A 26,958-nucleotide genomic window follows, 5' to 3' on the forward strand; every position below is an offset into this window, starting at 1 on the left:
TGTGCCCCCCGCAGCCTGCAACCTCCATTGACAGCAATGCAGAAAACTCAATGCAGAACAAAGATTCTTGGGCAAATTTCTAGGATGTTCTTGCAGGGGGTGCATTTTTGGATGTATCGGCACCAAAATTTCAGGGTATCATCTGGAGATGATGGCACCCCTCAAGTCTGGTGCAGTTTGGTTCAGGGGGGCCAAAGTTATGGACCCTCAAAGGGTAGCCCCCATCTCCTTAGCAAAGAATGGGGGATGGAGCACCCCCTTTGAGGGTCCATAACTTTGGACCCCCTAAACCAAACTGCACCAAATTTTGGGGGTACCATAAGGACAGTTTCTAGATGATACTCTAAAATTTTGGTGCCGATACATCCAAAATGCGCCCCTTGCAGGAACATCCCAGAAATTTGCCCAAGAATCTTTGTTCTGCATTGAGTTTTCTGTATTGCTATCCATGGGGGTTGCAGGCTGGGGGGGGGGACATTTCTGAAGGCACAGTCTCAAAACTTTCAGGGTCTCATCAGGAGACTGCCCTGATGATACCCCCCAGGTTTGGTGCAGTTTGGTTCAGGGGGGCCAAAGTTATGGACCCTCAAAACTGTAGCCCCCATCTCCTATTAGCTCCCATTGGAAACAATGGGGGATGGGGCACCTCCTTTGGGAGTCCATAACTTTGGACTCCCTGAACCAAACCTCACCAAACCTGGGGGGTCGCATAAGGACAGTCTACTGATGATACGCTGAAATTGAGGTGCTGATATGTCTAAAAATTCACCCCCTGCAGGCACCAATGTCCTGGTGCCAAAAAAAATTGGTCGTGGTGGAGTGGCCGTCCATGGGGGGGGGGGGCATCCAACTCAGGTTTTGCCCAGGGCTACAGTTTGCCCAGGGCTGCCTCGTTACGCCCCTGGGTGGCATAGAGTTTTGTTTTCCTTGCATGTACACTCTATTTTCACCAGTCACAAGGAGAGGTTACCTTTTTTCCCCTATTGAACTAACAGCAATTGGAGAAGATGTATTGTCGAAGGCTTTCACGGCCGGAATCACTGGGGTGCTGTGTGGTTTCTGGGCTGTATGGCCGGGTTCTTGCAGCATTCTCTCCTGACGTTTCGCCTGCATCGGTGGCTGACATCTTCAGAGATGCAAGCGAAACGGCAGGAGAGAATGCTGCTAGAACACGGCCATACAGCCCGGAAACCACACAGCACCCCAATTGGAGAAGACTTCCAGGAGGTGAGGAGGAGCCACTGGTTTTACATGGAATTGCATTGGGAGATCTCAAATCACTTACACCAACGAATCGGTAGATGGGTCTCAAATCACTTACACCAACGAATTTGTAGATGGGTCTTCCAAGTGGCTAACATTCTTGCATTTGGGTCTGCACAGCTACAAAGACCACTCATCTAATTTAAAAACACAAACTATACATTGCCAAAATTAGCAGGACCAGTTGAGTAAAACTATGTATTTTTTGTACATAGTTGCACGTAGGATTGTGCAATTATCGTGCAACTAGTTGCACCCAGGATCGGAGTCTGCAAAGCAAACATCTTAGGGCAACCTTCAGCAAATGGGGGCAGGGAGAATCCCTTCAGCCGTACAGAAAATGTCGGGCACAAACTGAGGGTGAAAATGACCAGAGAGCAAAATGGTCAGGCAGAAAACAGCCTCTTCTCCCCTCTGACACCTTAGCTGTCTGGAAAGCACACCAGAACTTACCACTTTTTAAAACATCCCTCGGACGTCTTATTTTTGGGTGTGCGAAATTTTTAAGACATCCCACAGACATCTTTTTTGTGCCAGGAGGAATGGATAAATGTGTTGCTATGATGTTTAAAGAGGATCTAACCACTTGCCAGTTATCACATAGTAAAGAACACAGTCAAAGGCTCACTTGCCAGAAAAGAATTTATTTTATTGCATCTTGGGAAGGAACAGAAGGTAGATGATGACATAACAAGAATGATAGTTCAACATTAACCAAGGAACTGCATAGCAAGGGCAGAGGCCTGATTCTGAGAAAAGCCTGGTTCAAGAGCAGCTTTGCAGTGGGAGCACGTCTGTTCTTCACAGTTATGCTTAAATTCCGGCTTGGATACCCCCTCACCTCTGCTTAAATTATCACATCCACGCAACAAGATATATTTGTCAAGTCATTTTGTAATTAATAACATTATCCGCAAATCTCTCCTATGAACTAAGAAATTCTCTGCCTCCATCTAGTGGTGACTTATTTGCAGACCTTCTATGAAGTAGAGTTTATAGTTCTACTACTGAGGAGAACTTTACAGACTATTTTCTATGTAGATATCTCTTGAATAGGAAATTGTGCGCATCCCACATTTTCACAATCAAGTATAATGAGTATATCTATTTTGCTTCAGGAAACTGACTGTACTCAGGGCTTCCCATCACATGTACATGTAATTAATGTTCATGCGTGTGTTTGTCACATATGATAATATTAAGATACGAAAATGGTAATGGGTTATGTACAGTGGTGGGATTCAGCCTATTCGCACCTATTCGGTAGAACCGGTAGCTAATTTTTTGTCTAGTTCAAAGAACTGGTTGTAATCCTGCCACTGAGTCCTTTTGGAATCGGTTGTTAAATTATTTGAATCCTGCCACTGGTTAAGTGGCTCTGAAAACAGATTATCTGGGTTTTTCTTTGTGTTTTACCTAATCCCTTTCTTTGCTATAGTCCCATCCCACTTTGCTATTCCCCATCTACATCACATGCTCCCCCATATAGCCTTGCTGGTGGGGGATCAAATTGCATCCCTCATACATTTTTCAGCCATGGAAAAGGTGGTTGGATACAACCATATTATATTACTAGTAATAAAGCCCATTGCTAGAGGAAATTCAATGGGGTCTAGAAAAGGGGGGTGCAGTGACCAAGCATTTTCCCCTGCAATGGGCTTTACTGCTGCTTCACACACACCCCACCACCACCACTGGCATTAGCAAATGTTGAAAGCTGCTTGTAAGGATGGCAGAAGCAGGGGTGTGTGCGGCAGAAGTGGCAGGGGTATGGCAGAATGTACACTAATGAAAGTTAGAATAGTACAGTGGCTAGCATGTCAGACTACAATGAGGAAGACTCTAGTTTTAATCCCTGGAAGCTTGCTGGGTACCCTTAGACCAGTCACCACATTCAGCCTATCTCCCATGGCCTAAAATGGAGAAGGGAAAAAAACTGGGGTACATACAACTGGGGTGGGATTCAGCCTGTTCGCACCAGTTTGGGGGAACCGGTAGCTAGATGAATCCCACCACCCACTCGGCTCTTCCTCCCCCTCCCTCCCCCCTCATCTGGCTTCCCATCCCCTCTCCAACTGGGGCGCTCCCTCCCTCCAAAAATCTCCAGGTTCTGCCTCCCTTTTCCCTCTGCCACTCCACCAAAATAGCCACAAAGTCAAATGGAGGAGTGCCCGCCGCCTCCTTGTCCACTTCACTGGCACACCAGGAGGACAGCAAGGGCGGCAGCAGAGGGAGAGGCAGCGTGGCCTGGACCCCTGCCAGGTTGCTCTGCCACCCCTGCCCCTCATGGGCCTGGCCAGCCCCTTACCCAGGGGGGCGGCACTGGGGGCAATGTGGCAGCCAGGCCAGTGGTACAGCGTAGGTGACTGCTGCTGGGTGCTAGGCGCACTGCTAGTCTTCTCAGACAGCGCCAAGCACAAGCAGGCATCCACCTCCCCCGAAGGCCACGCCTACCTGGAAAAGGCCCCCCTGGGCCACAGATCAAGCTGCAGCTGCTGCCTTCCTTCACCTTCCCCTGGCCCAACATTGAAAAGGAGGGCACAGCAACCAGGTAAGTGGGCAGCAGCAGTGGCAGTAGGTGGGCAGGCGGGCAGCGGGTGGGTACTCGTCATGGGGGGTGCACCATAGGGGTGCAAACCGATGGTTGATTTATCAGAATCCCACCACTGGGTACATATGGATCCCACCACTGGGTACATACATTTTGATAAACTGAAGTTGAATCCTGAGAAGATGAAAAGGCTACTGATGGACAGAAGGGTTACTACTGACCTGGGGTTAGAGGAGTCACCTGTTCTGGGTTGGATTGCACTGTAGACCTAGGGCTACTGCTGGATAAGCAGGCAGTGGTGGTACCCACAACAGCCCTTTAAAAACGTAATCTGCTTAGTCAGAGGTAGAATCCCCACAGTCAATTAATCACGTGATACTCACGCGAAATATCAATGTTTCAGCAAGAGCTCCCCACTGCTCAACCGCCAAACACGGATTCATCCTGATTCTGGAGCTCCCACTCCTCCTTATCACGTGTTTTCTAAGAACCTGCATGGAAGTGCACCTTTTTAAAAAATACACGCCAAAACCAGATTGGTGGGGAGGTTCGGGGGTTGAAAGTATACTTATTTTCCCACCGTAGGGAGCCTTCCAGCCAATCAGAGCATGGCAGGCTGTGCACAATGCGCGCGCAGCCCTTTTTTAAATTTCGCGCCAGTGGCGGCTATGTTGAAACGTGGCTGCATGGAATGTGATTTCTGTGCCAACTGTAAACTAAAATTAGACCTTTGTGCCAATGCAACTGCATGGGTAAAGAGTGCCGAAAAACTTGAAGCTGCACAAAAACATAGCTTAGCGTATGTGGGGAAATTCTATCTATGCATGCGCGTAGTGATGTAGCTGTGCAAAAAAAGTTTTTAAAAATTCCTGCCCCAACACAACACAACAGGCAATCAGGACGAGGAAGAACAGAGCCACTGAGCAGATCACGCGTTCGTGGGGAGTGCTGCACTGTTTGAAACTGTGATAGACATCAATGTCCCCATCAGACACACGCTGTAGTGGGGAGGGTGAAACTGCGAAGAAAAGGTTTTGTTTCTTTTGAAACCTGGTTGTATCTGGCTTTAATTTCTCAGTGGGGATTTCACCAGATACAGCCTTTCCTGGGCAGGAAAGATCTGACCACTGTGTTGCATGCCCTGGTAACACTGAGTCAGATTGCCACAATGTCCTCTTCTGTCCTTGAAAAGTGTTCAGAAACTTCAGTTGGTACGGAATGCTGCATCCAGAATATTAACTGGAGTGTTAATTAGAGGACATATCACTCCAGTCTTGGTCCATCTGCACAGGTTTTCAATTTGCTTCTGTACCCCATTCAAGGATCTATGAAGTTATGGTGGACACCAATGCAATGCATTGTTATTAATCTGTTTTAATGGGGTTTATTGTAATTATTGTTTTTGTCGTGTTGTTCACCGCCCAGAGCTCTTCGGGGGAAGGGCGGTATATAAGACTAATTATAAATAAATAAAGAAAGAAAGAATAAAGGAAGGAAGCAAGGAAGCAAGGAAGCAAGGAAGCAAGGAAGGTAGGTAGGTGCTGGTATTGACCTTTAAAGTCCTATATGGTTTGGTAACAGCATAACTTAAGAAATGTCTCTTTCTATACAAACCTACCAGACCACTATAGTAATCTTCTGATGCCCTGTTTTGAGCGTCCTTGTTTTATAAGGATAAACATGGAGCAACCTGAGAGAGGGCCTTTTCAATCGTGTTGTCATAATTCTGGAAATCCCTTCGCAGGGATATTCATCTGTCCCACTCTGTCATTATCTTTTGACAGGTAATGAGTTCTTTTATGTTTTGTCTTCTTTTCCCCTCAATGATCCCCCCTTTCCTGCGTTATGCTTCTATTTGCTGTCTTGTCTTTTATATGTGTGTTTTTAGCTCTGGCTTTTAAATGATTATGATGCATTTTTATTAGGCTTGTTTTAATAGTTAGTTGCCTTGGTGGCCCTGACTGGGCAGAAATGTGGGATATGAGTACTGTAAATAAATTTAATAGGAATAACTGTCTCCAGAATGAAAGTCTGCATGTGAGTAACTGACATCAGTTGTGGCCAGAGGTGTTCAGATGAATCCAAGCCACATTTATAGATTGTTTCAAGTGATTGCAAAATGAGCCATTCACAGAGTTTGTTAGCATGTTACTGTTACTGATAATAAACAGATACCTTTGCATGAATGGGGGTACAGGTTTATATACACACTAGTTGAAAAGATTAATTAAACAGCCAGTCATCATATTTCTCACAATCACTAATTTGCACATCTAAAATTACATTTTCAGTTTGCAGATAAATGTTGTAACAGTGAATGCTGCTTAGTCTCAAAGCATGGTGCAAGAAATTTTTTTATTAGATGCAACAGCAACCCAATGTCTACTGTGTTCAGTGGACTCTCATTTAATTGGGCTCGTGATAAATCTGAACACTCACATCCAGATGCACCATTAAAAGTGTGATTGAAGAAAAAGAAAATGAAGAACAACTTATCCTACTCCCTGTTTCAAAGTCCAAGGAATGTAGCAGGATGTTGCTGCATTCATATAAACACATTATGCTTGTGACCCATGTTAGAACAAAGTAATGCAAACGTACAAGCAACATCTGAGTTCTCCTTGGTGAAACCGTATGGTCACACAGCAGGGGAAATATCATTCCCAGACACTGCAGCTCACGTAGCTATTATCCAAGCAACCCTGTAACAAGAGACCTGAAATTGCTGTTTTGTGAAAAATTTCCTGCTGCTAAGAAGGTGGTGTGTTTGAATTTAAAAGGCACCCAGCACAGCCAGAGGTTATTTCGGGATCAAAACACTCACCCAAGGATGTGAGAATATAACAGACGAGATTTTTTTTCCAGTCATGTTCTGTGGTAAACAACAAACTGATTCACCTAAGAAGTGCTCTACTGGAAGAGAAGAACTGGGAAATGTAATGACCACAAAGGAGTAGGGAAACTCAGCTTTATATATTTTTCCTCTTTAAGTATTACAGCCTATGAATTAATTATCTATTGATTTGATAATTAAGGTAGCATTTTATCAATAGTTTGGATTTGTTAGTCTTAAACTCCCTGAAAGTTTGCACTGTGAAAAAAGAATGTTCAGTGACCAACAGCAGCCGAAATGTCATCAGGACCATAGCAAACTAGTATATGAACACTAGTGTCCATAATGCCTCATTATGAAGAAGGTATCCACCAACATTTAGGTGTGATATAAGTGCAAGGGGTAGTCTAACAGTGAATGGGTAGCAGATCAGGAGCATGACGTGGGCTTATGCATTCCTTCACTCACATAAACTCCCCGCGTCCTTTCCTTGCTGAAACCAACATCATGTTTGCACTAATCATGGTTAGCTTTTAAATACCAATTCAAAAATATTATTGCATGATGTTTTGCAAACCCTTGTTAAGAACACACAAGGGATGCAGACATAACTGTATGCCTTGTTAATGTTAACAAGGGAAAGTAAACTGGAACTAGGCAAAGGAGATCACTGTTATATCCCCAGTGGCTTACACGGCAACCCTGGAAGGGTGGTTGCAGCGAGGTCTCCAGTTCCATGGCCAGCAAGTCAAAAGCTACGCTCCCCCGACCTCTGTGAAATCCCCCTATGCAACACAATGGGCTGTGTCTCCCATTTTGCCAGTGTAAGTCTGTGCCAGCAACTGGGGACATGCTTGAGCTGAAAGGGCTCAGGAAGATGACTACAGCCAGTTTCGCCCCTACCAGTACTCCTCTGGTGCCAGCACAGGGTCCTGATGCCATGGCTGCATTTGCGCCCAGGTGTTGAGCTGCTGCATGGCTCCCTAATACCAATGAAACTCCCTCTGTTCTGGCATATGACCCTGCACTGCCACCAGTGTCACACCACCTCCACGAGTGTTTTGCCCCACCCCTACCCCAGGATTGCACTGTTAAAGACCTCAGATGCCCAGGCTGAGAATTATAGGACCAGAAAACAAAGGTACTCGTGCACTGGAGATGCAACACTAAAAAAGGGAGCGTAAAAAAGATTTACCGTTGAACACATTGGTTCATGAACATCAACACTCACAAAACTATAAGGAGAAAAGCACCTTACCACATATAGGTAAAAAGACATGTTTTGCAAATTCTATAAGGATAGCACATTAAAACAGCAAATCACACAATACACATTCAGCCACTGATCGTGATACATTCAGCTAATATCACAGTGGGGACAGGTAGCTAGCTGGAATCCATTCTGAAACTGATCTTCAGAAAACTGCCAAGTTGTTTGCAGGATCCCATCTGTTTATTTAGACACCTTGGTTCATTGTAGCAATGGCTATAATTCAATTTTTTAAAAACCCATTATTGTCTATCTACTTTCAAGAGGCCTTGGATAACTTCAGCAATATTTATAGCTAACAATTATATATACGTAGGACTGAAAGCCCAGAGGCTGACCAAAAAACTTTTACAAAACTACTTTATGAAAAAGATGAGAATGGGAGGGGATAAATTTAGTTCAGAGATAAAAATTTCCACAGTTCTCTGTATGTGAGACCATACCAATAATACAAATAGAATTTGAAAAACAAATCCAAAACTCCAAATTGTGTTAGGATATACTACAAAATTACAGCTACTAGACTTATTTGAATTGTTACAACTTCTTTCTTTCCAAACTGGTTTCCTGCAGATGCAGGGTCAGTTTTGTCACTGTCTCTTCCAAGCTCACAATTTTGAGTGTCTTCTGGGGTAAGGTTCTTTGCCCAGGTCTTCATTGAAGTAGGTCTTCATTGATTGTGTCCATCCACCGTTTTTTGGGTCTGCCATGTGGGAGGCATCCACCAGGTTCAAGGTGCAGAGCTGTCTTTGCTACAGATGTTTCTTCACAGCGCATGACGTGGCCATACCAACTTAGCCGTGCCTGCCTCATATACTGGTCAACTGGTGTTATTTTAAGTCTTTGCCGTATGTCATCATTCAGCACATGGTCGAACAGCGTCAGGTTTAGCATCCATCAAAGCATCCTCATTTCTATGACATGAAGGGCTTGTTCATGTTTTCTTGTTGCTGGCCAGCATTCGGCTCCGTACAGTGCTACTGGGAGAACAACTGTTTTGTAGATTTTGGCCTTGAGGTGTTCAGGTATTTTCTTGCCACACAAGATGCCAGTGGTTTGCCACCATTTAAGCCACACAGAGTTGACTCATGACGGGGCATCTGTCAATGTGTTTCCATCAGCTAAAACCAGTGATCCAAGGTATTTGAATTCGGTGACCTTGTTTAATTCCTGGCTGCTGATTTCGATTGTTCCATCTTTTTGGGGGCCACATTCGAGGTATTCAGTTTTTGGAATGTTCAGACGTAATCCATATTCTGTGAGCCGATTGTTCCATGACTGCAACTGTTGCTGTAGCGCCTGGCAGTCTTTGTTGGCAAGTACGACATCATCAGCATACAGAAGTGTCCATGGGTGTGCCGTCTGCAAGTCAGCGGTAAGAGTATCCATGCAGAGTATAAACAGCAATGGTGATAGGGCAGAGCCTTGATGTACGCTGACAGATTCCTGCTGGACACCGCACCTTGCTTGTTGCTTTGCTATATAGCATTTGCATCCATTGCACATATTCTTCTGAGATTCCATGTGTTCGAAGTGCATGCCATATAAGAGCATGAGGGGCCCTATCAAAGGCTTTCTCCAGGTCCAGGAAAGCCAGGTGCAGCGGTATTTTCTTTTCTCTATGTTTTTCCATTAACAGCTGGGGGGCTTGTACAGCATCAGTAGTACCACAGCCCTTGATGAAGCCACACTGGTTTGGTGTGATGGATATGTGATTTTGCATTTGTTGATCTAATATTCTCTCAAATATTTTCATTGCATGACAGAGTAGGCATATTGCTCTGTAGTTTGTACAGTCGTATATGTCTCCTTTTCTTTTCCAGATAGGTATGGTTGTGCTGGTTGTCCAGGGATTAGGGAGTTTCTTTTCTTCAATGATGCAATTAAACAGAGAAGCAAGAAAAGTGGCACCCTTCTCTTTGAGCATTTTTCATATTTCTATTGGAACGTCATCTGGGCCAGGGGTTTTCCTGTTCTTCATTTTCTTGGTGGCCTCGTTTACCTCTGTGGCAGTGATCAGTGGAACTTGGCCTGAGGTTGGCAGTGCACTTATTATTGGTGGATGGGGGAACTCCGTGTTGCTGAATCTAAAAAGCCTCACTTTGGAATAACAATTTGTTTAGATCACAGTAGCAATAATGCCTAATATGTACTATCTCAATAGCCTAAAATAAAAAAATCCCTAGATTTATGATGTTTCAAAAAATATTACTCAGGACTTCAGATGTTGTAAATTTACCATTTTAAAAGTCACTTGTTTTTATCTGTACCTACATTAGTGTTTAGCCCTGATCTGGACAGCCCAGGCTAGCCTGGTCTTGTCAAATATAAGAAGCTGTACGTAGTCAAACCTGGCAAGTATTTAGATGGGGGCCTCCAAGGAATACCAGGATCATGACACAATGGCAAACCACCTCTGAACATTTCATTCTTTGAAAACCTCACTAGGGGTTACCAGATTTGTCTCTCCACGCCTGCATTTCTGCTGGGTGACCTGGAGCTAGTCACAGTTCATTCAGAACTATCTCAGCCCCCCCTACCTCACTGTGTGGGGAAAGGAAGGGAAAGAGGTTGTAAACCCCTTAGAGTCTCCTTACGGGAGAGAAAGGAACGTATAAATCCAAACTCTTTTTTATCTTGCTAACCAGATATTATATGCTACTGATTTTTTAAACTGCATTTCCATGTACTATTCTTTGATGCTCTTTTTCTAATCGATATGATAGCAAGCCTAAAAAAAACCCTCTCCCCCATTTTAATGATCTCACCAGGAATTCTAATTCTGCGAAGACACTAATTGCTCTATCAGTTTGATAAAATGAACCATTAGCAATAGCCTGATATGGAAAATTAACTACTGAACTGAGGCATCAAATTTATAAAACACATTATAAAAACACATTCTGGTGGTGGTGTTTTAAATCAATGCTTGCTAGCAAGTTTTTTTGAATTGCTTTCTTGGGGATGTACTAAAAAGAATGATAGGATTTCCTGCTGAAAATAATGAGAAAGGCATGAAGGGCCATTGGAAGTATCGGGAATGCCAAATGGTATTGCATGAGCTCCATTGAAATACAATACAGAGCCAAAAACAGCTGCAAAGAAAATGTGGAATGATTTTCAATTGCAACGGGGGCGCGCCTGGGGGGGGGGCGAAATTCAGGTTTGGGGGTGTGTATTTTTAGTGTTTTTTCAGTTTTTGGCCTGCAGGGGGGTGCAGTTTTTAGGCTAGCAGCACCAACATTTCAGGGATTTGTTGGGAGACTCTTCTGATGATACCACCCTGGTTTGATGAGGTTTGGTTCAGGGGGTCCAAAGTTATGGACTCCCAAAGGGGGTGCCCCCATTATTTCCAATGGGAGCTAATAGGAGATGGGAGCTGCACCTTTGAGGGTCCATGACTTTGGACTTCCTGAACCAAACCTCACTAAACCTGGGTGTTATCATCAGGAGAGTCTCCTAAAGATACCCTGAAATTTTGGTGCTGCTAGCCTAAAAACCGTGCCCCCTGCAGGCCACAAACTGAAAAAAATACTAAAAAACAAAACAGAACAAACAAGCAAAACTCAGTTTTTAAACCGGGCTCCACTTTCCCTAGCTACGCCTCTGTTAGCTGAAGTGATGAGGATGGGAAGAAAAGTGGTACTTTGACCCGTTCCCTTTGCAACTTTCCCTTACTCCACATTTTTTCCAATATGAACTGGTGTGACTTCAACCAGCACATTGCTGTCTGAGGGTGGACCCCTTTTGTGCGAACCCTTTACCAATAACACACACCACTCCATTGCTGGGGTAACAAATTGGCCATAGCCATTTTATTGAGCAGAAGCGTGAGGCTAAGCATGGGTCTGGATCTGGTCATGCGGGTAACGTGCTGAAGCTCCGCAGGGCGGATGTCCCGTACCCGAGCTTCGCTCAACTGGGGCTCTGCCGGGCAGACGCTCCTGGCAAGAGGTGTTCCCCCTTGGCCCTGTTTGGCAGGGTGGTCGCCTCTTGCCGCTGTCGCCGTTCCCAAGGGGAAGGCCTAGCTCCCTAGCTCCCTTCCCCTTGCCCTTCCAGATCAATACCCATGCGTCAAACCACCAACGTATCTAGGCTATGACAAAATAAGCATGCATTAACAATTAAGAAAAGTAGGGAAAGGTGGGTGGGCAAATCACAGCCAGTGAGCAGCCGGTGAGTCAGCGGCAACTGGAACACGCGTGCTGTAGGTAGCGGGCGGGTAACCAGGCCCAAACATTCCCGCAACGGGGTGAGGGGGGGGAAGGCCGCACGCCTGCTGGCCAGCAGCACCCAGAGCACGCCCCTGCGGTAGCAGATTGGGAAAAACAGAGCCCCGCTCACCCCTTAAATGGGGCGAGCAAAGAGGAAGGTAGCCCACCTTCCCGGCCGGCGGCATCCAGAGAACGTGCCCTGCAGGTAGCCGGGGCGGGAAAACAAGGCCCCACACGCCCCCACAATGGGGCAAGTGAGGGGGGCACATGCCTGCCCAGCTGGTGGCAGCAGGGCGGGAAAACAAGGCCTGCTCACCCCCACGAAGGGGCGAGTGAGGGAGGGGACCGCCAGCCTGCTTGGCCGGCGGCGCCAGGGGCATGCGCCCAGGAGGCTACTGGGTGGCAAAACAAGGCCCTGCTCACCCCCGCAATGGGGCGAGCGAGAGGAGGACACGCACCTGCCCAGTTGGCATAGTCAGAGAACACGCCCTGCAGGGAGCGGGGCGGGGAAAAACAGGGCCCCCACCAGCCCCTGCACTGGAGTGAGCAGGGGGGCTGTACCTGCCCGGCCAGCGGCAACAGACCACGTGCCCCGCTGGCAGCAGGGCGGGGAAAACAAGGCCCGCTCGCTCCTGCAACGGGGTGAGCGAGCGGGGGGGGGGGCACCCGCTGGCAGCAGGAACACATGCCCTGAAGGCAGTAGGGTGGGAAAAACAAGGCCCCGCTCACCCCGCCCTCTTTAAAGTCTTGGTTCGCTCCTCCTTTCTCCGGTGATGCCAGCCCTTGCCAGGCATGGCTCCCTTTCCATTTCCGTCCCTACTTGGGCGGCATCTACTGGTTTCGCCTCACCCCACCCTGACAGCAACCTCAGCCTGGGGTGATTCCCAGCTTTCATTCACACTACAGCCGTGAGTGCAGAGTGGAATGACAGTCCCTAGGAATAGAATCAGACGAATGGACGGCCTCCAAACCAAACCAGAACTGTCAATCACCTACCACGTCCCGCAGTCCAAGGTAGCTGCAGCCGAGCATTCGATCCATGCCTCCAATCCCAATCCGTTTCCCTCCAGGCATCTGTAGTCGATCTATAACAATAGTCGATGGGAGAAACAGACCCAAAGAAGGCGTGGTTTAGTTCTCTGACTCTTTTGTGACGCAAGTGGATGTTGGTGTTTGAATGTTCCGGCGGTTATTTTGGGGTGGAACGAACTGGGCTTAAAAGGGCTGCGGAGGCGTCTGGCCAGCGCGGGTGGAGGTAAGTGAGCAGTTTAGCGGAAGAAACTTCCAGTGGTGGTCGTGAGCGTATTACTGAAAGAAGAGGCTGAAGAACAGAAAGAGGCGTCCCCTTCCCCCCATGACGCCCCTCGTCCACTTTCCCCTCTTTCTTTTAGACAGAGTCTGTGCACTATCCCTGACTGGCATCGCTCCCTTGAGAATGCCTCTCCATTGGGACTTAGGTGAGATCTTAACAAATACTTGCTTACTTGGGAGTCAGAATCACCTGCGTTTAGTGGGTCTTACTTTCGAGTAAATAAGCGCAGGATGGGCCGAAAGGAGAGGCACTGCGACGGCCGCTGCTTTGGAAAAGCTCTTTTGTTCTTTGTCTTCTCCATGTAGATGTCTCTTTCTGTATTCTTGCTGGAAACGACCAAGGCGAGGAAATTCCCGCTTTTACTTGTGAAGCGAGGAGACTGCCTTTCCTTTAGGTAACTAGGTGACGTGCAAACAAATGAATTGCAGATGTAGAGATTTTCTTTCCCTCGTTGCTGTATATGCGAAGCACAAAGCTGCTTCAATTGAATTGTTATATTGCAATTCTTAAAACTTCAAGGATTTCAAACAGACGGGGAAAAGAACCCCACCTGGAGAAGGGTCGGTTTTTCCTTTTGGATACGTAATGTGAAATAGTTTCTCAGTTGCCCCATCCCGTTTTATCAAAGGGGCTCAGGCCCCTTCCTCACATGCAGAATAATGTGCTTTCAATCCACTTTCACAATTGTTTGCAAGTGGATTTTGCTATTCCGCACAGTAAAAATCCAGCTGCAGAGGGCATTGAAAATGCATTATTCTGCATGTCTGGAAGGGGCTCGACAGTCCAGTCGCCCCAGTCAAATGCTTTAGGCACTCTCCTTTGTGCCAGACAAGTTGGTGTGAAGCTCTGCTGCAAATGTTTTCTTCCTTGAGCCCCATTCTCTTTTATAGGAAAAGGGCTGAGGCAGTGTATGTATTTCCCAGACTTTGGTGCTCCCTGAGTGAGAGTCTCCAGTACTATAAATCGCCTTATAATTATTGTGTTGTCCCTCTTCCCAGTAAGGTTCTAAATTACTGTTTTTGGCCTCCCAATTCCCAAGTTGAAAGGAACATGTGTTTATGCTGAGACTCTGAATCCTAAACATGCTTATCAGAAAGTGTTTCTGGATATTTGAACTCATTTAATTCTGAGTAAATGTGTGTAGGGTTAGGCTGCAAGACTTTAAGATGTTTCCAGTGTTCAGGAATTTGAGATCTTTTCAGACTTGCAAGGCACAGTGCACTTGGAATGATTATTGCCGCTAGGTGCTGCTATTTACCTCGGTGAGCATTTCTGCTGAAGACTGAATATGATTCGCTAAACAAACAGTTCAGTAGTTTCTTTCAAGTGATAGCATTAGACTGCCACAAACCAAATGTGCACCTAATTCCCTTTCATGTTTAAAATCAAGGCACGTACTTTGAATTGAAGTAGCGTCTGTGAAATGCCCTAAAGCGCAGGCTGCTTTTGTTGCCTATTACGATACTCATTCTCACTAAAAGACAGGAGATTTTTTAATCCATCTGCTCCCAGTTTCCAGGTCTTCTTCCTTTTAGAATGTTCCTGTTGAGTCCTAGTTCCTCCTGTTCTCCTCGTCTGAACACCAAGCTGGGTCAGCCAGATAGCAGCTACAAGTTGCCTCGTCCCACTGGGCCTGGCAAAAGCCTCCCCATTCCTCCCCCAGCCACTCTCGCCCCTGGCCCAAACACCAAAGCAGGCCCACCCACATCCCCATCAATTCACCCCTCGCTCCATATGTGTACCTTGGCCACCTACCCACTCTCTCCCCACCTTGCTCTGCTGCCTTGATGTCTCTCCTGCCCATAGTCCTTCAGAACTATTTGCTACTGCAAATAGAAGCATGCACTTCTTCCACACCACTAACAACCACACTTTTATCTTTTTGAGAGACAAAGTGCAAAACATGCTTCTGAAATTCTCCCTCTTTCTCTTGTTTTGTGTGTTTGGTAGATCTAACTTTTTCATGTGTGGCAGTGCAGGCTTGACCTTGAAATAAGACTTGGCTCACTGTCCAGCGTATTGCTTTTTTATGACTATTTTCAATAGCTGTTGTGAACTTCAGGGTTTATTTTGTGTATTTGCTATGAAATATTTGTGTCCCATCTTTTCCTCCTGTAGGATTTCAAGAAAGCCAATACAATAAAAACAGAAATGTAGCTGGCTTTATAAAAAGAAAGATGTCATATGATTTATATGAATTGTTAAAACGTTTTATTTTAAAGCTACTGGAAATACAAAATAGTTACATTTTTATGTCCATAAAATAACACTAACAGTCCTGTGCAAAGTAGTATAAGCCCATTGAAATGAATGCTCACCTTAGAATTTCACTGTAAGTAAACATACAGCTTCAAAATGGTCTTATTTTGATTCTGGTTATTTAAAATTCTCATCAGGATTATTTTATCAAGACCAGGGGGACTAAATTCTTAACAAAAATCTAGCAATACTATTTTTTTCATTATTTTGCTCGTATTATTAATTTTTAAATCATTCTTTTTATCTTGCTCTTCCTCAAGGGAGTCTTCCTCGAGGGATGCACAATTGTGCATCTCACAAAAGCCTTTGAAGGTAAATTAAGCCTAGAGAGAGTTTGGTCCTAGGTCAGTAAATGACCTGGCTTGAGCTGGGATTCAAAACCAGATTCCCCTAGTTTAGCATTAACTGCTGTGCATACTGGCTCACCTGATATTTGCCTAATAGAGATACATTTTGGCTGTAGTTTCTTTACCACAGTGGGAATGACACAAATAGTTCTTTCCTTCAAAGTGAAGTACAGTGGTACCTCGGTTTTCGTCGATAATTGATCCGAAAGGAATCGATGAAAACCGAAATCGACGAAAACCAAGGCACAATTTCTCATAGGAATCAATGTAAATCCAATTACTGTATATACTCGTGTATAAGCTGACCCGTGTATAAGCCGAAGCACCTAATTTTACCACCAAAACCTGGGGAAACCTATTGACTCGTGTATAAGCTGAGGGTGGGAAGCTGGGGTTTGAGGAAGCCCAGCCGGCAGGCAGAGGAAGCTCCTTATTTGGGCAGTAACATCAGGGGGAGTCACTGCCCAAATAAGGAGTTCCCTCTGCCTGCCAGCTGGCTGGGCTTCCTCAAACCCAGCGGGGAGTCAGAGGGAGCTCCTTATTTGGGCAGTGACTCTCCCTGATGTCACTGCCCAAATAAGAAGCTCCCTCTGCCAGCCAGGGTGCCTCGGGTTTCCCCCTTCACCCTCCGAGGAGGGCAGCAACAAGTGGCTTGTGCAGCCGCAGGGAGGTTGTCCCGGGCCACGCCCCCAGCCTCGGCAGAGGCCTGAAGAGCCCGCTGGCTGAGGGGGTTTCCCCTTTGCCCTCCCAGGAGGACAGCAACAAGCGCTTGTGATTCCTGGTAAGCAGTGACTCGTGTATAAGCCAAGGGGGCATTTTTCAGCCTTAAAACAGGGCTGAAAAACTCAGCTTATACGCAAGTATGTATGGTAATTTGTTCAAGGCACTCCCAAAAGTGCATCAAATGGATTAATTGGCTTCTTCAAACCCCAGCCAGGAGGCAGAGGGAGCTCCTTATTTGGGCAGTGACATCAGGGGATGTCACTGCCCAAATAAGGAGCTCCCTCTGCCTCCCGGCTGGGCTTCCTCAAATCCCAGCTGGTTCCGTTTTCGTGGACTTTTCGTCGGTTTCAGTTTTTGTGGACTTTTTCTGGGCAATTTTTTTCTGGGTTTGAGGACAAAACCTATATAACGGACTCGTAACGAAAAATCGGTATCACAAATTTTGCCTCAGAAAAAAGTAGATCTAAAAACTGAAGTCATCGATAACCGAGGTACCACTGTACTACTAAAGTTATTTGAGTACTATATGTATATGTAATCATGTTTATCTAGTTGCTGGATTTAAGAAGCCTGGTTTGCCAATACTTGACACTGTACAGCATCTAACAAAAGATCAAAACGCTGCACATAAAATTAAAAGTTTTTTTTTCTGTTAAGCAGAAAAGAATTAAGATGAGAGCAATTGGTAACCAAGTATTTTTCTCTTCTTATTCTGTAGGTGCTATTTCCAGACGTATTAAAATGGTATAACCCTTGGGCAGCTGTGCACGAAAAACCACCCATACAGATGATTTTGTTGAATTACTTACAACTTGTGGATCTTAAATGCCACTGGGCATTACTGGGAAAATAACATCTTGTCAGTAGAAATACTGGAAAAGGTAAAAGTTATTTAAGCTATATTTTTGAAATCGGAGAGTAAAGAGAAGTGATATTACTGTATTTCTTACATTTCTAAAGGCCTGTTGATATTGAAACAAAAAATGCAACAAGCACAATTAAATAATGGCACATTTTTTTTCTCCTGAGAGCTGATGTAGTAACAAAGAGGGTGGCAGTGAACTGGGAAGTCCCTGATCTAAACATTGCCTCTGTCAATAAGCAGCTTCGGGCAAGCATCATCTTTAGTAAAAAGTCTATTGGTATATTAAGGCTTGTGAAGAAATGTGAATTCAGGTTTTGCAGAACTAATCAATTTGAGAAGGAAGAAAAATAGAACAGTCACATTGGTCCCTTAGACTGGTTGGTTCGTCTCTAATCAGACAGCCTGGAGAAGGTAGCAGTCCTATTGCTTTAGCAGACTTTGATAGGAACCAATCACATATTAGATGTTTCTATCATTCTTTGAAGCATAAGTAGAACTAGCTTAGCAAGAGGAGATAGAGAGATGTCTCTGAAGGACTTGAGAAAACAGGGACAGATCTGAAATTTAAATATTTGCTGCAGAGAATTCCCTCAGGAGGTGGAATGTGTCTAAGAGCTGAGGAAGCTGTGCCCCAGGGTGGGTTGAATAGTTGTGAAGAGAGCTGTTCTCCATTTGAGCTTGAGGACATCTGGGTTCTCTCCATCTACCAATCAGAGAGGCAGGATTCTTTGGTTTTCTTCTGTGCAAGGACCACCACTCTCTGCTCCAGTTCTCTCTTCCACTAAAAGATTAAATTACAGTTCTATATTGATTCATTACATGCTGGATCTTTTTTGTCATGGAACACTCCACTTGAATCCTAGGGCTTACCTGGTTTTGCTCCCCCCCAATTCACCTTTTGCCATCCCTTCTTTTTAAGCTGGGCATGGGGCATCGTGTCTATCTCTGCTGCAGCGTAATTGGACACTCTATCTATCCTTCTGCTCCTCTGCCAGCCAAGCCTTGTTCCTCCTGCCAGCTAGACAGAAAAATTTTTTTTCTCTTCCCTCCAGGTTCCTGCTGCTGCCCCCCCTTCCGCCAAGCCTTTGTTGCCACCGGTTCTTCCCATCTTGCTGGGAGGTTGCCTGAAGTTCTCTCCTGGAGGGTTCCTGTCTCCTGCACCCAAGGAGCCATATTTACTGGCGGCATAGAATAATGGTTTTCACGAAGGCAGCACTTAAAAATCAATGATAATTCTCCTATTCACTCAGGACTATTTTCTAATGCAGAAGCATACCATTTCCTCTTCTGCTGCACCACAACTGAACGTACTTTAATCTTTCAGTGGAAAAGAGTTTAGGCCCCAGCACCTGACAACAACCTGTCTCAAGGCAATCCACAAAGGGAGCTGCTACACTGAAGTGTGGGGAAGAGGAGGTTCCCCTCCCCATAAGAATACTGGCAGAAAAGGCCTCAGAAGATTGTAAGTTTGAGTTGATGTAGAATTAGAACAGAGACTGTTCCCCTGTTCTACATTTCTCTATTGTTATCAAGTTGGATCTGGAGAGAAACCAGTTGTTCCTTTACTTGAAAAGCAAGCATCTAAGGCAGTGGTGGGATCCAAAAAATTTAATAACAGGTTCCGATGGTGGTGGGATTCAAACAGTGGCGGCGCTGCACACATGCACCTCCAGTCCCTATTGGGCAGGGAGGTTGCTTTAGTAACCCCTTCTCGGCACTCAGAAAAAATTAGTAACCACTTCTAGAGAAGTGGTGAGAACTGGTTGGATCCCACCGCTGATCTAAGGCCTAACTAACCTAAACAACTGAATAACCTGAGAAGGCTGTAAGAATATAGGCCGACATGAGATCATGGCACTAAATATGTTTAGTTGCATTGTGTGATGCTGTGAAAAGGGAAATGTAAATATAAGCTTTAGGTCTCAGTGTCTAATACTAGAATTGCGGCTTATATCCTTCAGAAACCTTTCATGTCGTTTTATTGCTGGAATGCTTAGCAGCGATGTTATATAAAATAGTGCAATGAAATATGCATGGTTATGACCTATCACATATCAGGAACAAAGCTTTAATGTATTTCCAAAACAGCATAATGCTGGAGCTCGCTGAATTGTTGTGACAAATAAGACAGCTGCATATTATGCTGGAATCTGTCATGGTTCTTTTCCTGAAGTAATGAATGTGATCTGAGTTTCTAAGTGACAAAAATACACAGAAACTATCTCACAGGATTATTAAAAGAATGGTTGTTGTTCCTGAGTAAAACTGGAGATCTGAGAGAATCCATAAGCAGAAATCAGAATTACAGTCAACTAATTAAAAGAAAGGTTTGCTGAAGACATTGTTCAGCAATAATTGAAAAATGTGTGAGAGGGCAAAGCACAAAGGATTTTGTTTTTTAGACCTAACTTTCTGTTTTTCTAACCTCTAGAGCACTTAGATGGACAAACACTGATGAATGACAAACGAAGTGGATCACGCTGGTGGTGTTAGTTTCTACTCATATAAGGGAAACTACTGTGAGATCTGTGAGTATTTTCTGGCTCTCTCTGGCTATTCATGCATAAAAGGTTAATGTAAGTTACTATTTGACAAACCAACATTCATCCCTCACAAACCCTCCAAGTAATTAGTCTAGTTCAGGAATAACTCCAGTGTTTTCAGGATTCACACCCTTATCAAAGCTTCGTCAGCATGGCCGATTGGCCATGCTGGTAGGGGCTGATGGGAATTGTAGTTCCTGAACATCTGGAGAGCCGCAGGTTCCCTACCCCTGGTCTAGTTTTACACTGAGAATAGATTGTCTTTGTATGGCATTCTTGGGTTGACACTGGCATTTTCCCTCTCACAGTTAAATTACCAATACCTGTTGTTATCCTTGAAGGATTTTCAAACTAAGTACAAATTGTTTATACAGTGAACAGAAATGGCAAATGCAGTTCAGTGTAGCTAAATGTAAAGTGATGCACATAGGGGCAAAAAATCCAAACTTCACATACACGCTACAGGGGTCAGTGCTAACAGTCACAGACCAGGAAAGGGATTTGGGCGTCTTAGTTGATAGTTCCATGGGAATGTCAACTCAATGCATGGCAGCTGTGAAAAAGGCAAACTCTATGCTGGGGATAATTAGGAAAGGAGTTGATAATAAAAATGCAAGGATTGTCATGCCCCTTATATAAAGCAGTGGTGCGACCGCACTTGGAGTACTGTGTTCAGTTCTGGTCGCCACATCTCAAAAAGGATATCGAAGAGATAGAAAAAGTGCAGAGAAGGGCAACGAGGATGATTGAAGGATTGGAGCATCTTCCTTATGAGGAGAGGCTGCAGCGTTTGGGACTCTTTAGTTTGGAGAGGAGACGTCTGAGGGGGGATATGATTGAAGTCTATAAAATTATGCATGGGGTAGAAAATGGGTAGTATCAGAGAGAAATTTCTCTCTTTCCTCACCAATACTAAAACCAGGGGCATTCCATTGAAAAAATGCTAATGAAGAATTAGGACTTACTGGAAAGGAAACACTCTCTTCACTTAACGGTGATTGGTGTTTGGAATATGCTGCCACAGGAGGTGGTGATGGCCACTAACCTGGATAGCTTTAAAAAGGGCTTGGACAGATTTATGGAGGAGAAGTCAATCTATGGCTACCAATCTTGATCCTCCTTGATCTCAGATTGCAAATGCCTTAGCAGACCAGGTGCTCAGCAGCAGCAGAAGGCCATTGCTTTCACATCCTGCATGTGAGCTCCCAAAGGCACCTGGTGGGCCACTGCGAGTAGCAGAATGCTGGACTAGATGGACTCTGGTCTGATCCAGCAGGCTAGTTCTTATGTTCTTATGTTCTTAACAGATTGTATAATTTATACACAAACTAAGTACACATTGTGTAATTGTTTAAGTTTCTCTTGTTTTTCATATATAACTGGCATCCTGCAAACATGAAGGAATTCCTTGTATAAAAAAGTGGCATCTCTAATGCCTTTCTGGGTTGTTCTGATGACAGCTATATTGCCTCAGAGCAGCAGCCTTTATGACCAGTTTTCCTGAGAGTAACAGTGTTTGTGAACTCATTGCCCCAAAGTCTCTGGTCTGTCATCTGGCTGCTTTCCCAGCTGACACCATAGCAGCAGCAGCAACTTCCCCCTCATTCCCTTCCCCTCCCCCTCCTTCCTTCTTTCTTTTTTTCCTCATTTAACTGGATGAAAGAAGAACACCAGAGTTGCCTTCAAATCACAGAGACCAAATAGCTAATAACAAGGATATTAAGAGCATCTTTTCTTCTGGATAATTTTATACCAACAAAAATATAATGTATTTGCTTTATGTGAATTTCAAGAGTTTTGGGGGAATTCTTTGTTATTAATTGTGAGGATAATGGAAAGTTTAAGTGAACTTCAGATTTTTTAAGGCCAGATTTGACATATGTACATGCATGTGAATAGTTAATGTAACAATTATCTGTCATTCCCCTGGGTTTTTAAGAGTACTAAGTAATATGTAAGAGTATTATGTAAGAGTATTAAGTAATATGTTTGGCTATGATTAGTGTGGTACAATTAATTTTTTTTTCTCCCATACTGAATAGTTTGAAGAAGAAAACTAAGATGAGTGAAAAAATTATTGGCTATCTTGAGAACCTGCGTAAGTAGTTTTAAAACATGTATCTTAAGTGGTATAGATGTGCTAATCTGCTCTATTTAAATGCTAAAAGCATCTTTCTGAAAGGAAAATGTGTTAAAATCATTGCTTGGTGGGGGCCCTCTGGGGTTATGGTGTCCTTTGCCAAGTAATACTAGTTATTTTCCTAAGCAAGAACACATTTAACTAAACACATTTTGTTTCATCTTAAATAGGGATTATTTAAGTGACATTTTAGAAACAACTGTAATAATATAAAAGGTGTGATCCATCCTGGTAAATTATGCTGTCTCTCTTGCCTTTTCTGATCCTTGGTTGAGTATGAATTTTACTATGTATTTTGTCAGGTATCCAGCTAATACCCCATAAGTTCAAAGTACTAACTCTGTGGGAATAAGAAGAATATTCCTGCACAGTATATGTAGCTAATATTGGCTTGTGAAATGGTGTACAAAGGTTTATGAAGCTATTTAGAAAAAAATACATACTTTCCTAAGCGTAAAAAGCGATACTACAGTGAGCCTGATTTAGTCTTTCCAACTTTTGTCAGTTCCCCGCAGTCTACTGGCAGTGCCACAAACTCCCCACTCCAGCTCTCAGAAGGGCCTTAATTATCCAAGTCCTTGGAGCAGAAGCAGATTGTTTGGTAAACTGTAAGAGAATTGTAGCAGGACAAAAAGAATGAGGAAATCTCCCATATACAATAACATAGTAGTGCAAGATTTCTGAACCCTGGTCTAGTTTCCTGCTCACCTGCTATTGAATCTTCAGCACCTTAGCACTGTATTCCATTTACCCCATAATGCTGGCTGTTGGGTTTGAGGCAAGGTGAGTAGGATGTTCTAATCTAATCTTGGACCTGAGTGGTAGAGTGCAGGGAGGGAAGCTTGAGGGGCAGAGTTGGGCAACATAATGTACGCCCTCATCCTATTTCCCCCCTGTGGGCATCTTTGGAATTCTGACACATTGTGGTGAGCACAGCTACAAAATGGCTGCCACAAAAACTGCTGCCGTAGAAGGTACAGCCAGCCACAAAATGACTGCCACAGCTTACTTTTGGCAGCCACTGCCAAAACAACATTTTTAAAAATCTACACTGCCAATCGGAAACTTTGTTGGGCAAAAGCCACCATGTGATCCCTTCTAATTTCTAAAAGTACTTAGGCACTATGAAATCTCTTGGTGTATGTCATGGTGCCTATGGGCATTACACTGGGGATCTGTACTCTAATATATTCCCAACAACCGAGAATACAGTTCTTAAATGGCAGTGCTTTCAGTCAACTTTGCTTTACTGTCCCCATGCATAGTGTGTCCACTCTTTCCTTTAGCACTACAAGAATCAGCCATGACTTATCATTTTTGAATGTTTAAAAGGTGTTAATACAGGGCAGTCTGTTCTCCACAACAACTACTGTAGCCTGTTCTCAGTGTTCATGGTCATGTGGAGAAACTGAAGAGCAATCTGAGCTATGCTTGGCGGCATCAGCAGCAATCTGCAATCATAGCAACAGTTTATGTGATTATACAAATAGCTGTAGCTGAATTATGTCACTAGCACATTAAATCCATATTGAAAATATTGTGCGCAGTTTGAGTTGCGCTGTCTTTGAATGGTATGGCTTATTTGCCACTGCTGAACATCTTTTTTGAAAGTGATATTTCATAGTACTTAAAATAGTTTTAAATTTTATTTTATTTTTTAGCCTGTGACTTCTGTCAACGGACTGATGACTGTCCTGAAAAATATGGGGAAAAAAGGACTTATGAGGAATTCAATCTCTCTGTTCATTATTACTGTTTAGTAAGTAGTTCCTGTTGTACCTGCAAAATCTTAATTGTGTTCGAAAATGCTAATAACTGAAAAGCTCCCTGTCAATAAAACCTTTAGATTACACACTGGTAAAGTAGCATTTGTCTCCAGGGTCATTCAAGCAGTTATGCATTCTTTTGTTGGCTCTCTTAGATTATGCTTTAATGTACTTGGTACAGAGTTATATGTGATGTGAATCAGAAACACATCAACCAGAGGCAACTGTATGTCAGCAAAGGCCAGTCTTTGCAATGATTAAATAAAATTTTATTCGTTTTTGTCATTTATAGTCCACTTTTTTTCACTGGAACTCAAGGTAAATTACATACACTGGAACTCAAGGTAGATTACATAGAGTGATTTAATACAATCAATAGGATGGGACAGTTCAATTTGATCTATAGAATCAACCAGAAATTTAAAAAACAGAAGTTGAGCAAAATATAAATATTAAATTAAATGATGCAAAATGACATAGCAGGATCCAACTAACAGCAAACTAAGTAACTCTGTGCATTGTTTTGTCGAGTGCTACCCAATTGCTTACTTAGAAAATCCTTCTTGAATAATTCAGTTTTGCATAGTTTGGGAAAAGTCAGGAGAGTGGCAACCTTCCTGACCTTGTCAGGCAGATCATTCCACGAGGTGGGTGACCACAATGGAGAAGGACATGTCTAGACAGTTGTTGATTTTGCCCATTTGCAGGTTGGCACCTTGCTCAGATGAGCAAAGCTGTTGTGGATGAGCACAGGAGAAAAAGTGGTCTCACAGATATGAGAGTCCAAGGCCATGAAGGGCTAATGCTTTACATTGAGCCCAGTAACTGATGGGCAGTCCATGGAGCGATGGCAGTAATATGCATACTTCATCTGGCTCCCAATGATGTTTCTGCATAATAATGTTTGAAATGTGCCATTCAGTGTCAGTAATTTGTTCCTTTTTGTCAGTTAATGTCAAGCGGGATTTGGCAGAAGGGTGAGGAAGAAGAAGGTTTCTATGGATTTTTAATTGAAGACATCCAAAAGGAAGTAAACCGAGCTGCAAGACTGGTAAGGATATCACTTGCAAGTCTTTGGATCAGGTTGAACCATGCTGGGTCAGAGGGATATAGCAGTAGGTATGGCAAAGCAGTAGGAGAAAAGATAAATGTTGTCACATACTATGTTGTCACATAGTAAGGATGTAATGTTGCCACAGCATCGTTGGCAATGTTCTTCTAAGTAGGAATGTGTGTTCATAATTCAGAAGAACAAGCACTACTTATAGACAGTGGGAGGAGCCATCTGTTTTTTGTTTTGTTTTTCCCTGGGTGTTATGGTCTTCTGAAAGAGAATTGCAGAGGATCAAATATATTCCTAATGTGCGACTAGAAGGCAGTCTTGCTGAGGCTCAGCAGGTCTGGGCCTAGTCAGTGCCTGACTGGTGAACATCCTGGGAACTCTTTACTTTTTCTTTAATTGGATTTAAATCCTGCCCTTCTCCACCTGATGTATACCTGGTGGAGTTCCACGATAGAAGAAAGGCAGAAGCGAAATGTAATAAGTATGCAAGCTGTCTTAAATTAAGTTTTATTGCTTTCAGAAGGCAAAATCTGTCTTCATTTTTGTCTTTTTGAATATAGTTTCTTCTAACAACTGCAATAAGGGAGCAATTTTACTGAAAATGATGACGTACTAGCAGTTTTACTGAAAATCAGCAATAAGATATTTGGATAGCTTCTTAAAACTGTCCTTCCTGTGTTTCTAAAAAGATGTAGGCAATGGGCCTGCAGCAAACTGTGAAAATGTGTATGTTTTTAATAAATTTTGTTTATATTTTTTTAAATAATCAAAGAGCCTAACTGTGTGGTCTCACCTTTTGGGACAACAGTTTCCGTAACAATTGGTCATTCTTTGAGAACAAAGAAATGGATCAAGATATTTTGTGAATTACATGGAACTAAATACACTCTGACTTTTTTTTTTTAGAAGTGTAATATCTGCAAGAAAAGAGGTGCTTCAATTGGTTGTGTGGCATCCAGATGCAAACGAAGCTACCACTTCCCTTGTGGAATAGAAAGAAAATGCATTTTCCAATTCAGGGAAAATTTTCCGTAAGTTGTTTTTAACCTTCTGAATTGGCTGAATTAGGTTATAAACTCACTGAAAAGCGGTAAATCTGACTGCACTTGTTGACATTGTCTGGCTATTATGTACGATCTTTTAAGGTTGTATTATTTTATTATTATTATTTTGGAGCCATCAAGTCACATCTGACTTATGGTGATCCCATAAGGCACAGGTGTCAAACTCACGGCCCTCCGGATGTTATGCTGGCAGGGGATGGTGGGAACTGTAGTCCATAACATCCGGAGGGCCGCAAGTTTGACACCCATGCCATAAGGTTTTCAAGACAAGAGACGTTTGGAGGTGGTTTGCCATAACCTGCCTCCACATCCACCTCTGCTATTCCTTGTCTGCCATCCAAATACTAGCCAGGGCTGAACCTGCTTAGCTTCTGAGATATGACGAGATCAGGGTAGCCTGGAGTTATCCAGGTCAGGACTATGTTACAGTCTATTCATATTTTATTTATTATTTAAGTTTAGGAGAGCTGTACATTCCAGAAGGGCAACAGTTTTTGTTTCAGCAGGATTTGGTTCTTTTGTTTTTGTATTCTGCACTTGTGCTATGTACACCCCCCTCTAGAGAAGCTGCTTCAGACATTTAACGAAATGGAATCTGGCCAATGAAAACTTAACCCTAAAATATTTTCTTGATCTTTGAGATGCCAGAAGACTCCTTGTTTGAGAGAACTACAGCCTTTTCAAACTAGTAAACTCTGAGATGCAATAACCGGTAGATTTGAAATCTGCCTGAAAAATGTCTTGT

The 26,958-nt window shown here is 43.7% G+C and overlaps 1 protein-coding gene across 3 annotated transcripts in view; it reads left to right on the forward strand.

Annotated features, from left to right (window-relative positions):
* Window positions 1–13,254: 13,254 nt before the first annotated feature.
* Window positions 13,255–26,958, forward strand: part of G2E3 (G2/M-phase specific E3 ubiquitin protein ligase) — a 29,295-nt gene continuing 15,591 nt past the window's right edge. The window contains exons 1-9 of one of the 3 annotated variants that reach the window (XM_048485471.1): window positions 13,295–13,386; window positions 13,523–13,588; window positions 17,491–17,653; window positions 18,962–19,099; window positions 20,069–20,165; window positions 22,223–22,278; window positions 23,982–24,079; window positions 25,036–25,137; window positions 26,056–26,180. In XM_048485471.1, the coding sequence (XP_048341428.1) occupies window positions 22,242–22,278; window positions 23,982–24,079; window positions 25,036–25,137; window positions 26,056–26,180 (362 nt within the window). In that variant the 5' untranslated portion in view covers window positions 13,295–13,386; window positions 13,523–13,588; window positions 17,491–17,653; ... (1 more) ...; window positions 20,069–20,165; window positions 22,223–22,241. Of the gene's footprint in view, window positions 13,387–13,522; window positions 13,589–17,490; window positions 17,654–18,961; window positions 19,100–20,068; window positions 20,166–22,222; window positions 22,279–23,981; window positions 24,080–25,035; window positions 25,138–26,055; window positions 26,181–26,958 lie in introns of all 3 variants that reach the window. The other 2 variants (XM_048485468.1, XM_048485470.1) reach the window with 2 other exon arrangements.

This window comes from Sphaerodactylus townsendi, linkage group LG02 (genome assembly GCF_021028975.2).
Source record: "Sphaerodactylus townsendi isolate TG3544 linkage group LG02, MPM_Stown_v2.3, whole genome shotgun sequence".
NCBI lineage: Eukaryota > Metazoa > Chordata > Lepidosauria > Squamata > Sphaerodactylidae > Sphaerodactylus > Sphaerodactylus townsendi.